Here is a 15919-nt window from a genome sequence, read left to right as displayed (position 1 = left end):
CATATCGAACATGTCATTGCCTAAATTACAATATCTGTAGTGACCTTTACATGTTGAATGAAGTGGTGTTGTGGTCTTCAGTCCAGAGACTGGTTTGATGCAGCTCTCCATGCTACTCTATCCTGTGCAAGCTTCTTCATCACCCAGTACCTACTGCAACCTACATCCTTCTGAATCTGTTTAGTGTATTCACCTCTTGGTCTCCCTCTACGATTTTTACCCTCCACGCTGCCCGCCAAAACTAAATTGATGATCCCTCGATGCCTCATAATATGTCCTACCAAACAATCCCTTCTTCTAGTCAAGTTGTGCCACAAATTTATCTTCTCCCTAATTCTATTCAGTACCTCCTCATTAGTTATATGATCTCCCCATCCAATCTTCAGCATTCTTCTGTAGCACCACATTTCGAAAGCTTCCATTCTCGTCTTGTCTAAACAATTTATTGTCCACGTTTTACTTCCATACATGGCTACACTCCATACAAATACTTTCAGAAACGACTTCCTGGCACTTAAATCTACACTCTAAGTTACCAAAATTTCTAATCTTCAGAAACGCTTTCCTTGCCATTGCCACTCTACATTTTATATCGTCTCTACTTCGACCATCATCAGTTATTTTGCTCCCCAAATAGCAAAACTTATTTACTACTTTAAGCGTCTCATTTCCTAATCTAATTCCTTCAGCATTACCCGATTTAATTCGACTACATTCCATTATCCTCGTTTTGCTTTTGTTGATGTTCATCTTATATCTTCCTGTCAACACACTGTTCATTCCGTTCAACTGCTTTTCCAGGTTCTTTGCTGTCTATGACAGAATTACAATGTCATCGGCGAACCTCAAAGTTTTCTTTTTTTTTTCAATATACACTACTGGCCATTAAAATTGCTACACCAAGAAGAAATGCAGATGATAAACGGGTATTCATTGGACAAATATATTATACTAGAACTGACATGTGATTACATTTTCACGCAATTTTGGTGCACAGATCCTGAGAAATCAGTACCCAGAACAACCACCTCTGGCCGTAATAACGGCCTTGATACGCCTGGGTATTGAGTCAAACAGAGCTTGGATGGCGTGTACAGGTACAGCTGCCCATACAGCTTCAACACGATACCACAGTTCATCAAGAGTAGTGAATGGCGTATTGTGACGAGCCAGTTGCTCCGCCACCATTGACCAGACGTTTTCAATTGGTGACAGATCTGGAGAATGTGCTGGCCAGCAGACGAACATTTTCTGTATCCAGAAAGCCCCGTACAGGACCTGCAACATGCGGTCGTGCATTATCCTGCTGAAATGTAGGGTTTCGCAGGGATCGAATGAAGGGTAGAGCCACGGCTCGTAACACATTTGAAATGTAATATCCACCGTTCAAAGTGCCGTCAATGCGAACAAGATGTGACCGAGACGTAACCAATGGCACCCAATACCATCACGCCGGGTGATACGCCAGTATGGCGATGACGAATACACACTTCCAATGTGCGTTCACCGCGATGTCGCCAAACACGGATGCGACCATCATGATGCTGTAAACAGAATCTGGATTCATCCGAAAAAATGACGTTTTGTCATTCGTGCACTCAGGTTCGTCGTTGAGTACACTATTGCACGCGCTCCTGTCTGTGATGCAGCGTCAAGGGTAACCGCAGCCATGTTCTCAGAGCTGATAGTCCATGCTGCTGCAAACATCGTAGAACTGTTCGTGCAAATGGTTGTTGTCTTGGAAACGTCCCCATCTGTTGACTCAGGAATCGAGAGGTGGCTGCACGATGCGTTACAGCCATGCGGATAAGATGCCTGTCATCTCGACTGTTAGTGATACGAGGCCGTTGGGATGCAGCACGGCGTTCCGTATTACCCTCCTGAACCCACCGATTTGATATTCTGCTAGCAGTCATTGGATGTCGACCAACGCGATTAGCAATGTCGCAATACGATAAACCGCAATCGCGATAGGCTACAATCCGACCTTTATCAAAGTCAGAAACGTGATGTTACGCATTTCTCCCCCTTACACGAGGCATCACAACAACGTTTCACCAGGCAAAGCCGGTCAACTGCTGTTTGTGTATTAGAAATCGGTTGGAAACTTTCCTTATGTCAGCAGGTTGTAGGTGTCGCCACCGGCGCCAACCTTGTGTGAATGCTCTGAAAAGCTAATCATTTGCATATCACAGCATCTTCTTCCTGTTTTTTAAGTTTCGCGTCTGTTGCACGTCATCTTCGTGGTGTAGCAAGTTTAATGGCCAGTAGTGCATTTCAGTAACTGTCGCCCTGTATCATAGTCGTGTTTTACGAGCAAGACAAAGATGGCGCTGGATGTTGCACGAAACAGCTCCGCTGGCCGCGATTTGCCGGCCACAGCTGTAGACAGTGACGAGTGCGCTGTAGTTGGCAATAGTGGGGCGGGCGCAGTGAACAGCGCGGGCGGGCAGAGTATTTCTGGGTCCTGGCCGCCGTTCGTCGCGTCGCGTCATCGCGCGCGGCGACCCGGCGAACTGGGTGCGCTTTATTTCCGACTGCGAGACACCGGCGGACACCTGTCGCGTGTTCATAACGTCCTCCCTGCGCTGCATTTAATTGCACCGCCGTTCCTCACACATGCTTCCTATTTCTAGAGCTCCGCCGACAGTGGAGTGTCTGCAGCACGGGAAAAAAACGATACGGCTGAGAAGCTGTATTTCTGCTTCTTAACGAGGTCAGGGTGTGACTTGTTTACGACACGGCGTTTCATATATTGCTGTATAAAGAATTTTTAACTGTACTGTGTTACGGCTTATCCACAAGAAGCGCGTTGTAACGTACTGGGTTTGTTTTCTGGAAAACCCAGTTCATGTGGATTGAACTCAGTTACGCTGGTGTACAAAAATAATGTACGAGGGCAGTTCAATAAGTAGTGCAACACTTTTTTTTTCTGAAACAGGGGTTGTTTTATTCAGCATTGAAATACACCAGGTCATTCCCCAATCTTTTAGCTACACAACACTACTTTTCAACGTAATCTCCATTCAATGCTACGGCCTTATGCCACCTTGAAATGAGGGCCTGTATGCCTGCACGGTACCATTACACTGGTCGATGTCGGAGCCAACGTCGTACTGCATCAATAACTTCTTCATCATCCGCGTAGTGCCTCCCACGGATTGCGTCCTTCATTGGGTCAAACATATGGAAATCCAACGGTGCGAGATCGGAGCTGTAGGGTGCATGAGGAAGAACAGTCCACTGAAGTTTTGTGAGCTCCTCTCGGGTGCGTTGTGAGGTCTTGCGTTGTCATGAAGAAGGAGAAGTTCGTTCAGATTGTTGTGCCTACGAACACGCTGAAGTCGTTTCTTCAATTTCTGAAGAGTAGCACAATACACTTCAGAGTTGTTCGTTTGACCATGGGGAAGGACATCGAACAGAATAACCCCTTCAGCGTCCCAGAAGACTGTAACCATGACTTTACCGGCTGAGGGTATGGCTTTAAACTTTTTCTTGGTAGGGGAGTGGGTGTGGCGCCACTCCATTGATTGCCGTTTTGTTTCAGGTTCGAAGTGATGAACCCATGTTTCATCGCCTGTAACAATCTTTGACAAGAAATTGTCACCCTCAGCCACATGACGAGCAAGCAATTCCGCACAGATGGTTCTCCTTTGCTCTTTATGGTGTTCGGTTAGACAACGAGGGACCCAGCGGGAACAAACCTTTGAATATCCGAACTGGTGAACAATTGTGACAGCACTACCAACAGAGATGTCAAGTTGAGCACTGAGTTGTTTGATGGTGATCCGTCGATCATCTCGAGCGAGTGCGTTCGCACGCTCCGCCATTGCAGGGGTCACAGCTGTGCACGGCCGGCCCGCACGCGGGAGATCAGACAGTCTTGCTTGACCTTGCGGCGATGATGACACACGCTTTGCCCAACGACTCACCGTGCTTTTGTCCACTGCCAGATCACCGTAGACATTCTGCAAGCGCCTATGAATATCTGAGATGCCCTGGTTTTCCGTCAAAAGAAACTCGATCACTGCCCGTTGTTTGCAACGCACATCCGTTACAGACGCCATTTTAACAGCTCCGTACAGCGCTGCCACCTGTCGGAAGTCAATGAAACTATACGAGACGAAGCGGGAATGTTTGAAAATATTCCACAAGAAATTTCCGGTTTTTTCAACCAAAATTGGCCGAGAAAAAAAAAGTGTTGCATTACTTATTGAACTGCCCTCGTAACATACCGCTATTTCTCCGTCCTCTGGCCGGCCGGTGTGGTCGAGGGGTTCTAGGCGCTTCAGTCCGGAACCAACGGTCGCAGGTTCGAATCCTGCCTCGGAAATGGATGTGTGTGATGTCCTTAGGTTAGTTAGGTTTAAATACTTCTAAGTCTAGGAGACTGATGACCTCAGATGTTAAGTCCCATAGTGCTTAGAGCCATTTGAACCCCGTCTTCTCTCTAATTCACGATATAATCATACAAACTGTCAACAGATGTTCGTATGACCGTGTTCTGCACGGAAGATGGTATTTCGGTCAACGGAAAACCACGCCAACGGTTACATCAGGGCACCTATCGAACGGAGCAGTGTTTGCCGGGTATACCAACATCCACATTTGCTATGTGCGCAGTCATGTAGACGGTGCAATACGACACAGAGAAGACACGTGCTAGGCTCTCTGCAGTGGAGGACCATAGGAAGAAAGGAAGCAGGACAGTCGAAATCTCACGTGGTCCGATGGCTTAACGTGAATCGTTCTGTTGTTTCTCGAATGTGGCGACAGTTTACACAGACCGAAACTGCATCCCAAAGACCGGGGCAGGGCCGATCACGTGAAACATCAGAAAGAGAGGACCGTGATTTGTCTGTAAGGGCACTTCGGTACAGCGTCAGTGCTGCACGGCAACTGGAATCTGACCTCGCAGCATCCACTGGACGGGTTGTATCGAGGCAAACGGTGTACAGAAGGCTTCGACAGAGTCGCTTTTATTGTTGGAGACCTGCTATATGTGTGATTCGGACGCGTCTTCACAGAAGGAAAGGTCTAGAGTGGAGTCGCCAACATGCCACATCGACAGCGAAACAGTGGATCAATGTTCTTTTCACAGATTAGTCTCGGTCTGGTCTGGAGAGAGGTTCTCGACGGATTCGCATCTGGACAGAACGTGGAACACGATTTCGGAACCCAAACGTGGAAACAGACCTACATCGAGGAGGGTCGCTAATGGTGTAGGCAGGGATGATGTTGACCATCGAACACCTCTTCATGAAATTGTATCGGTGAATCGGCAAGATTTAACTGCTGTCAGGTATCGTGACGAGATCTTGGAACGTCATGTGCTGTTATTCCGAGGCGCTGTGGGCTCGGACTTCATACTCATGGACGATAATGCTCGCCCTGAAAGAGCACGAGCGGTTGATGTTTTCTTGGAAACGGAAGATACTGCACGCATGGCGTGGCCTGGCCGCTCTCCCGATTTGAATCCCATAGAGCATGTCTGGGATGCACTAGGGAGACGGATTTCATCCACCAATCACTCTCGAAGATTTGCGGGCATGGGCGTTATTGCGTCAACATGACATTAATGACGGTATTCACAGCATGCTCCGTCGTTGTCACGCCTATTTTGTTCCCAGAGGTGGTCACATCCCATAGTGAGCACATTAACCAGTTGTTGGAATGTGTGTGCAAATCTGTTAACTTGAAAAAAAAAACGAACATTTTCGTCTACTATTATGCAAGTAGCAGTTGTTTACGTTCTGTATTCTTTACATTGTTCCTACTTTGGTATCATTCGTTTATATCGTTTTGTGGCAAAATACATGCAACCTTGCAAAATTTCGGAAAAAATGACATTTTGTCTATGGAGTGCGTGACTGATTATATTGCAAAAATTTTTTTGTTTATTTATGGACGCAATCACATGTTTATGACACAGTCATAACCGGTTTCGGCCATAGAATGACCATCTTCAGATTCTAAAGGCGGCATACACTGAACACAGGTTCATGCGTTGTCCAACTCAACGCATGAACCTGTGTTCAGTGTATGTCGCCTTTAGAATCTGAAGATGGTCAGTGTATGGCCGAAACCAGTTATGACTGTGTCATAAACATGTGATTGCGTCTATAAATAAACAAAAAAATTTTTGCAAAATTTAATTTTGGACACCAGTGTATTTTCATCATTTGTACACGGGTATAAAATTTCACACTTTGTTTAAACGTAACAATGCATATTTTTTCATATTGTGTTCATTATAGGAACAAACATTAATACATTAAGAAGAGACAAAACAAATTGTCGGACAAGAAGAAAAACACGCTTTCCTTCATTTTCAACTTGCGACATACGTTTGTAATTCAAAAAATGGCGATGTCACATAGCTCAGATTTTCTTTTATACACTGATGCAAAAAAAAAAAAAATCTCAAGACCAAGAAGGTGATGTGCGACGTAAGCGAAATTTCGTAAGAATGTTCCTACACCTGAAAGTTGAATCTGTTCCAATTTCGCGCCGGTCGCGTAATAGTGGCGCTAGCAGCGCCGCTAAGAGGATTAACTGTAACGGTCGTGAGCGTTAGTTACCTTTGAGATTGGACATGGAGAGCTGATGTAAGTCAAGAATGTCTTTAAGGTTACGAAGACGCCATTATCAAAACATTACTGACTTTGAACGAGGTGGCGTAACATGGCTACGCGAAGCTTAATGTTCCCTCGGCGATATTGCACGAATAATTGGCAATAATGTTAGCCACTGCATATGAATGCTCCGCAGCGGTGGTCACGGCGACGTACGGTCGCAAGAAGACCCGGACTCAGCACTGCCACCTGGTACAACCGAGAGGGGAGACCGCCGTGTCTGGCGTATCGCTCTGACGCATCGCACTGCATTTGCAGCAGCAATTTGATCAGCAGTTGGCACCGCAGCGACACAACGAACTGTTACATATCGCTTCCCTCACGGACAGCTCCGAGTCAATTGACCTGTTGCGTGCATCCCACTGACCCCAAATCACCGCCATTTGTGACTTCACTGGTGTCAAGCGAGAACTCATTGGAGGGTAGGGTAGAGGTCTGTTGAAATTCCTGATGAAAGCTGGTCCTCCTTCGGTGCCACTGACAGCCGAGTGTTGGATGGAAGGAGGCGAGTCGAGGGCCTGGAACCAACATGTCTGCATGCTACACACACTGGGCCTACACCTTGAGTTATGGTCTGGAGAGCGATTTCGTATGACAGCAGGTGCACTCCCGTGGTTTTCGCACACAGCCTGACTACAAATTTGTACGTCAGTCTCTTGATTGGCTGTGTTGTGTTGCCATTCATGGATAGCAGTGGAGGGATTTTTTTTTTTTTTTTGCAACAGAATAACTGCTGTTGTAACGCAACATGCTCTACAGAAGTCCGGCCCCGGTAGCTGAGTGTCAATCCAAAGGGCTCGGGTTCGATTCCCGGCTGGGTCAGAGATTTTGTCCGCTCAGGGACTGGGTGTTGTGTTGTCCTAATCATCATCATTTCATCCCCATCGACGCGCAAGTCGCCGAAGTGGCGTCAAATCGAAAGACTTGCACCAGGCGAACGGTCTACCCGACGGGAGGCCCTCGTCACACGACATTTCATTTCATTTCATGCTCTACAGAGTGCTAGATCAGCAGATCTGTCTCCAGTCGAGCACATATGTGACATCATCGGACGACAACTCGGGAATCATGCACAACCATCATTAACCGTCTGTGTATTGCCCGACCAAGTGCAACAGGCATGGAACTCATCCCACAAGCTGACGTCAGGCATCCGTGCAACACGATGCACGCACGTTTGCCTATTTGTGTTCAACATTCTCGCGGTTACACCGATTATTAATGTATCAGCATTTCACACGTCATCGATTAAAACAACAGTCGAGATCGCAATAACATTCCTTTATTACAACCGTTTTCGGCTTATGTTAAAGCAATCTTCAGATTTCTTTGGCCCCCTATGGCTGCTGCTGGCGGCTACTCGGTTTCTCACGTGATACCGCGATCGTACACTGTCGTGCTATCACGTGAAGAACCCAGTAGCCACCAGCAGCAGCCACAGGGGGCCTAAGAAATCTGAAGATGGCTTTAACATAAGCCGAAACCGGTAATAATAAACGAATGTTTTGCGATGACTGGCGGTCAACGGCTCGAAGAAACCATTCCGAGGTATTCACCGTCAGTCACATTCGGTGGTGTCGCTAACAAATCTCTCCTCTATCCTATCTTTTTATATTCTTCTTAAAAAACAACAAAATCTTATTTATATTTCAACCTTAAATTATTGTTATTTTGAAAAGTATCATTCTTTGTAAATGTTGTAGATAAAACAGAAGAAAAGAAAACTGTAAACAGATGAAAAACAAAAATTGTAAGATGTGCGACCTGTTTTAAACATCAGGTAACAGGTCTATAATTTGGCAATAAATAAATGAAAAATGTCACCGTGCGGGGTGGCCGCCTGGTTTGAGGTGCCATGTCACGGACTGTGCGGCCCCTCCCGTTGGAGGTTCGAGACCTCCCTCGGGCATGGGTGTGTGTGTCTGTTTTGTTCTTAGCATAAGTTAGTGTAAGTAGTGTGTAAGTCTAGGGACTGATGACCTCAGCAGTTCGTTCCCTTAGGAATTCACACACACTTTTTTTTTGCGATGTCAACTATTGTTCTGTAGACAATGTTGTCTAAATTTATGATTTCACTTTTCTGTCGCTTACGTTAACCTGTGATCTTGCAAACTTATTCGCTGAAATATGATACCTAGACAGATGTATTCCAGAGATTTCGTTACACTACATTAATTATTTTTTAGTGCTGCGATTTTTTAAGTCACAGCAGTTACGCTGAGTGCCATGGATATAATGGGTGATAAAATAATAATTGATCAATTTTAGTGGCTTTTGAGCTACGTGGCTGTAGGTTATAAAGTAATAAATAAACGGTTATAGGTTGCTAACTGTGGGTACGGCCTCAATCGCGAGCAGTCGAATTAGATGGTTGGTTGTTTGGGGGAAGAGACCAAACTGCGAGGTCATCGGTCTCATCGGATTAGGGAAGGACGGGGAAGGAAGTCGGCCGTGCCCTTTCAGAGGAACCATCCCGGCATTTGCCTGGAGTGATTTAGGGAAATCACGGAAAACCTAAATCAGGATGGCCGGACGCAGGATTGAACAGTCGTCCTCCCGAATGCGCTGAATGACCACAATCTGTCCCCCCCCCCCCCCCCCCCCCCGGCTGTAATTAGTTTGGATTCTCCACAGCTGCAAAGTTCCGGCTGTGTAGTCATTTTCAAGTGAGTGTAGCGTAACCGTCAAACAGGCAGGTACGGGTTAAAAACAAATCATTCCTCTAGTCGTACACTGGTAACTCCTCCATTTCCGATTCCTTAAAGAATGGAACTTCCATGTATAAAATGGATTGGACGTCGCTAAGGGATCTCATTCTCAAACACTGGATGAGTGTAGACTGATCTACACTCCTGGAAATGGAAAAAAGAACACCTTGACACCGGTGTGTCAGACCCACCATACTTGCTCCGGACACTGCGAGAGGGCTGTACAAGCAATGATCACACGCACGGCACAGCGGACACACCAGGAACCGCGGTGTTGGCCGTCGAATGGCGCTAGCTGCGCAGCATTTGTGCACCGCCGCCGTCAGTGTCAGCCAGTTTGCCGTGGCATACGGAGCTCCATCGCAGTCTTTAACACTGGTAGCATGCCGCGACAGCGTGGACGTGAACCGTATGTGCAGTTGACGGACTTTGAGCGAGGGCGTATAGTGGGCATGCGGGAGGCCGGGTGGACGTACCGCCGAATTGCTCAACACGTGGGGCGTGAGGTCTCCACAGTACATCGATGTTGTCGCCAGTGGTCGGCGGAAGGTGCACGTGCCCGTCGACCTGGGACCGGACCGCAGCGACGCACGGATGCACGCCAAGACCGTAGGATCCTACGCAGTGCCGTAGGGGACCGCACCGCCACTTCCCAGCAAATTAGGGACACTGTTGCTCCTGGGGTATCGGCGAGGACCATTCGCAACCGTCTCCATGAAGCTGGGCTACGGTCCCGCACACCGTTAGGCCGTCTTCCGCTCACGCCCCAACATCGTGCAGCCCGCCTCCAGTGGTGTCGCGACAGGCGTGAATGGAGGGACGAATGGAGACGTGTCGTCTTCAGCGATGAGAGTCGCTTCTGCCTTGGTGCCAATGATGGTCGTATGCGTGTTTGGCGCCGTGCAGGTGAGCGCCACAATCAGGACTGCATACGACCGAGGCACACAGGGCCAACACCCGGCATCATGGTGTGGGGAGCGATCTCCTACACTAGCCGTACACCACTGGTGATCGTCGAGGGGACACTGAATAGTGCACGGTACATCCAAACCGTCATCGAACCCATCGTTCTACCATTCCTAGACCGGCAAGGGAACTTGCTGTTCCAACAGGACAATGCACGTCCGCATGTATCCCGTGCCACCCAACGTGTTCTAGAAGGTGTAAGTCAACTACCCTGGCCAGCAAGATCTCCGGATCTGTCCCCCATTGAGCATGTTTGGGACTGGATGAAGTGTCGTCTCACGCGGTCTGCACGTCCAGCACGAACGCTGGTCCAACTGAGGCGCCAGGTGGAAATGGCATGGCAAGCCGTTCCACAGGACTACGTCCAGCATCTCTACGATCGTCTCCATGGGAGAATAGCAGCCTGCATTGCTGCGAAAGGTGGATATACACTGTACTAGTGCCGACATTGTGCATGCTCTGTTGCCTGTGTCTATGTGCCTGTGGTTCTGTCAGTGTGATCATGTGATGTATCTGACCCCAGGAATGTGTCAATAAAGTTTCCCCTTCCTGGGACAATGAATTCACGGTGTTCTTATTTCAATTTCCAGGAGTGTAGTTTCAAGGATAGCTACATTTTCGTGTATCTCAATGTTTACCACGTCACATCTCTTGAACTGTGTGTCATACAGTGATACAATTTTGTTGTTGTTGTTGCAGCGTCCTGGGCTCGTGCCGCTGCCCCTCGCACTTTGCTGCCCGCCGCCTGAGCGCCGGCGCCGTCTGCCTCTGCGAGTGCTTCGGCGCCCACCACTACTGCCTGCGCCAGCGCCGCGGCAAGGAGTACTTCTCGCAGGCCGACAAGCAGTCAGTACACCCACAGCCACTCCTGTCTTCTTATATATACTACGGGCCATTAAAATTGATACACCAAGAAGAAATGCAGATGATAAACGGGTATTCATTGGACAAATATATTATACTACAACTCACACGTGATTACATTTTCACGCAATTTGGGTGCATAGATCCTGAGAAATCAGTACCCAGAACAACCACATCTGGCCGTAATAACGGCCTTGATACGCCTGGGCATTGAGTCAAACAGAGCTTGGATGGCGTGTACAGGTACAGCTGCCCATGCAGCTTCAACACGATACCACGGTTCATCGAGAGTAGTTACTGGCGTATTGTAACAAGCCTGTTGCTCGGCCACCATTAACCACAAGTATTCAATTGGTGAGGGATCTGGAGAACGTGCCGGCCAGGGCAGCAGTCGAACATTTTCTGTATCCAGAAAGGCCCATACAGGACCTGCAACATGCGGTCGTGCATTATCCTGCTGAAATGTAGGGTTTCGCAGGGTCCGAATGAAGGGGAGAGCCACGGGTCGTAACCCATCTGAAATGTAACGTCCACTGTTCAATCTGCCGTCACTGCGAACAAGAGGTGACCGAGATGTGCTACGCCAGTATGGCGATGACGAATACACGCTTCCAACGTGCGTTCACCGCGATGTCGGGAAACACGGATGCGACCATCATGATGCTGTAAACAGAACCTGGATTCATCCGAAAAAATGACGTTCTGCCATTTGTGCACCCAGGTTCGTCGCAGGTGCTCCTGTCTGTGATGCAGCGTCGAGGGTAACCGAAGCCACGGTCTCCGAGCTGATAGTCCATGCAGCTGCAAACGTCGTCGAACTGTTTGTGCACATGGTTGTTGTCTTGCAAACGTCCCCCTCTGCTGACTCAGGGATCGAGACGTGGCTGCACGATCCGTTACAGCCATGCGGATGAGATGCCTGTTTACCTCGACTGCTAGTGATACTAGGCCGTTGGGATCGAGCACGGCGTTCTGTATCACCGTCCTGAACCCACCGATTCCATATTCTGCTAACAGTCATTGGATGTCGACCAACGCGAGCAGCAATGTCGCGATACGATAAATGGCAACCGCGAAACGCTACAATCCAACCTTTATCAAAGTCGGAGACGTGATGGTAGGCATTTCTCCTCCTTACACGAGGCGTCACAACAACGTTTCACCAGGCAACGCCGGTCAGCTGCTGTTTGTGTATGAGAAATCGGTTGGAAACTTTCTCATGTCAGCACGCTGTAGGTGTCGCCACCGGCGCCAATCTTGTGTGATTGCTCTGAAAAGCTAATCATTTGCATATCACAGCAATTTCTTCCTGTCGGTTAAATTTCGCGTCTGTAGCACGTCATCTTCGTGGTGTAGCAATTTTAATGGCTAGTAGTGTAGTTCCTCTGTGTGTTTCTTCTTTATTATTGGTATTGTTCGTGTGATCTACCCAATACACTGCCCATACATCTGAAACCGTATAGAGCCACGAGTTTTGCCGCAAAGGGAAATCGCCAGAGGTACACTTTCGAGCCACATTAATGTAACCGCTGGTCAAAAGTTCGAATAACAACCATTCGTCGCGGAGATCACTGAGAGACGTGCAGGAAGGGTGTCAATGAGGTTCTGGAAGGTACACACAGGGACGTGCAGCATGACAACTCCTGTACGTTGGCCAGCTGCGCGAGGTTTCTCGGTTGAGATTCTATGTCGTAAAGAGCTCGATTGAATTGGTCCCAAAGATTGTCTATTGGATTTAAATACGGGGAGTTTGGTGGCCAGGGTAGTATGAGTAGCAGAGCTCCGCCCATCAGGATAGCGTTCCAGATAGTTAGCAGCATTCGGCTTTCCACCATCTGGCCGCCGCCTTAACAATAGGAGATAAAAGGACGGGCACCTCAAGTGCAACTTGTTCGTCTAAAGTATAGCGACCCAGCCGCCCCTAATGGTTAGGGAGCGCACCTGCGGAGGCGACTTGACACAGACTAGGCCGGCCCCCAATGCCTCCAATAGGCCTCTCGTTCTGCGATGGAAAACTTATTTGACGTCAACGCATCTATAATCAAACATGAATTAAGAAAATGAAGGTACAATTGGGACGATAATAAACTTCCTCTTTCCACGAAAATAGGCTAACTCCATTTTCTTTTAGTATTATGAGCAAAATCGGTATAGTTTTTACTTTCGAATGCAGGATACAATTCGCATATCATTATTTTGTAACATCCAATGAAGTGCACCACCAGCAATGACGAATGATCAGCAGAGACATGTCCACCATGTGTGAAAAATCAGGAAAAAACTTCGATTATTTTGCTGCAAAATTTACCGATCACCGCAGAATGTTTTAGTTGTCTCAAAACCATCATTGGACTAAATAAAAAGCGAGAATATAAGCTCCAAAGAAAAAGATCTATATTAAGCAATTTATTTCAACTCGTTGAACAAATTACACGACCTGAGAGCGTGTCTCGCATTCAGTGTTTGCAAATAAACTGTCATGCAAGTGCGTATTACAAACATTTCAGACAACCTTCTACACAATTGGCTCACATGTCAGAAGAAAAAACACATTCATTTTACGTCTGACAACAACAAGCTATAATTCAAGAGAATGTAGCTGACAGGTCCCCTTTTACCAACGCAATGTTATATCATACTAGCGTTTACGAAACAAATCGTGACAGCCTGTCTCGCCCTGTGTGGGTGGGAGATTTAAATTTCGTTAAAACATATCGCCGCAACGAAAAAAAAAACGCCTGTCAAGAATCATTCCGTGGTGCCCTAGTCATCTCCGGTACACACTAGGCGGCACGTCGTTGATATCAATTTGATAGGCTAACTAATAAAACTGATCATGAGACTCAGTTTGCATGGCTATTTCTTTTTTTTTTTTAAGTTCGGATTACACTTACCAGGTAGGTCAAATGGGAATCCGTGGAGGGAATACGATGTTCCTTTCAAGGAACACTATTGAGAAATGACATTTGAAGCTGACCGCAGAGGGATTCTACAATTCACACCATACATTTCGAGTAAGAAGTGCGCTATTAAAAAACTATCATAGTCACTATGTTACCGTCACCGTGCATAAAAAGCGGTCTTCAGTCTACAGGCGCACTCACGAGTTGCTGACAGTGTTACGCTTTCGGGTAGAAATGCTGTCTGCGATTTGGAATCAAGTCTATCCATTCTACCACGTACTTGTATCTTGTAGACACGCCTTTTAATGATTACAGCCACTGGTGAATCATATTCGTGCCACAGTCATATCTCGAAACGAGTCACCTTTTTCGAACCTATCTGCTGAGGATCCTATACAGCAAAATCTCCAACTCTATTTTTTAGACAGTCCCTCTGCATCTTGGTCGTGATCGAACTCACTTCCACAGACCGGTTTAAAGTTTCATCTCCCTGCACTGTAAGATGACCATATCCAACAGACTATCAATCACATGAGAGGGTTCCTGTGTTGTCCCTCCAGAAGCAGTTTAATACATTGTTTTTTCTGTTGTAACACACCCAATCAGTGTACACCGCGATACACTTTGTTTTTGCTACCATGACTTAGAGATCCGTGTCAGCTGCTTCTAAACTGTCACTAACACGTTCCAATCCTCTGGCTCTCACACAAAGCTGAACATGGCATGGCATGAACTGTACAGCTACCACAACGCAGGCTGCTAGAAATAAAACACAGAGGAGATGTTTGTCATTGACAAAAATGTGGAAGACATCGCAGCATATGGAAAGTGAAAGAGTGTGGCATTCTAGAGCTCTTCCAACAGCTATTCGAAGGTGAAGTTCTATACACTTAATCTCATCTTCCCCATTGACAGGGTTGCGGATGTCTCGGTGTTCCATTTCGAAAAGCATTGTTGCTTCATTATGTAGTCCTGTACATGATTACTGTTATGGTGTTGACCATCGCTGGAAGGTGCTGTTCACAACACGCATGGGGTAGTACAAATAAAGAGGTACTGTCACCTTATGGGTGAAAAAAAAACATGTGGAGGGCATAGCACCATATGGAAATAGGACTGGTCTGTAGCATTGAGGAACACTACCAAACAACTGTATGGAGGTGATGACCTCTACATTTTATCCCAGGCTCCTCGGCGACAAGTAGCAGATATCCAGTGTTCTGACAAGGCTCTCTCCATCTCAGCCGAGTGGTGTCAGTCAGTCATTATGCGGTAATCATCAGCATACCCAGTGGATGGTCGGGATGAGAAGAGCCACAGTTGATATGGAGTAATGTACTATAATACACACTGCAGTTGATAGCGAGATCAATTATACCCAGAAGTCGGAGAGAGCTATATCTACCACATTCTGCAACCCTTGTAGAAACAGAGCGAGCTGAGTTAATGCTATAGGGTCGTGTTTTGACCACTCGGTGTTTTCGTAGCTCCGCCACCCGTGTACGATGTGTAAGCTTAGCGCCAAACGAAGCCGCCTCCTGCAACACTACGTAGTATAAAAGACAGTACAAACAGTTATGGTGGTGTCTCTTATTGGGGAAATTAGGAAGACTCAACATCATACAGGTACTGCAGTCCGAAGCAAATCCACGTCCCTCAGGATTCATTCACACCTATCACCCAAACATTCTATCATCTTTATAATGCACCATCCAACAGCGAAAATTTAAGAACTATAAAAGCTCCGCTAACTTCATCCAACAGATTTTTACCTCATCTCTCTCTTCCAATATATCTAAAACGAATACCATCTGCATGCCGGCATCGAGCATACGCGGCGATC

General features: G+C 47.1%; 1 protein-coding gene across 1 annotated transcript in view; it reads left to right on the top strand.

Annotated features, from left to right (window-relative positions):
• Positions 1 to 15919, top strand: part of LOC126194767 (uncharacterized) — a 1371323-nt gene that overhangs the window by 1335727 nt on the left and 19677 nt on the right. Inside the window, exon 5 of the mRNA XM_049933053.1 lies at positions 11009 to 11155. Coding sequence (XP_049789010.1) covers positions 11009 to 11155 — 147 coding nt within the window. The remainder of the gene's footprint in view (positions 1 to 11008; positions 11156 to 15919) is intronic.

Source organism: Schistocerca nitens, chromosome 7 (assembly GCF_023898315.1).
Source record: "Schistocerca nitens isolate TAMUIC-IGC-003100 chromosome 7, iqSchNite1.1, whole genome shotgun sequence".
Lineage (NCBI taxonomy): Eukaryota > Metazoa > Arthropoda > Insecta > Orthoptera > Acrididae > Schistocerca > Schistocerca nitens.
Note: the sequence above shows the minus strand (reverse complement) of the source record. Positions and strands in the feature narration are given on the sequence as shown.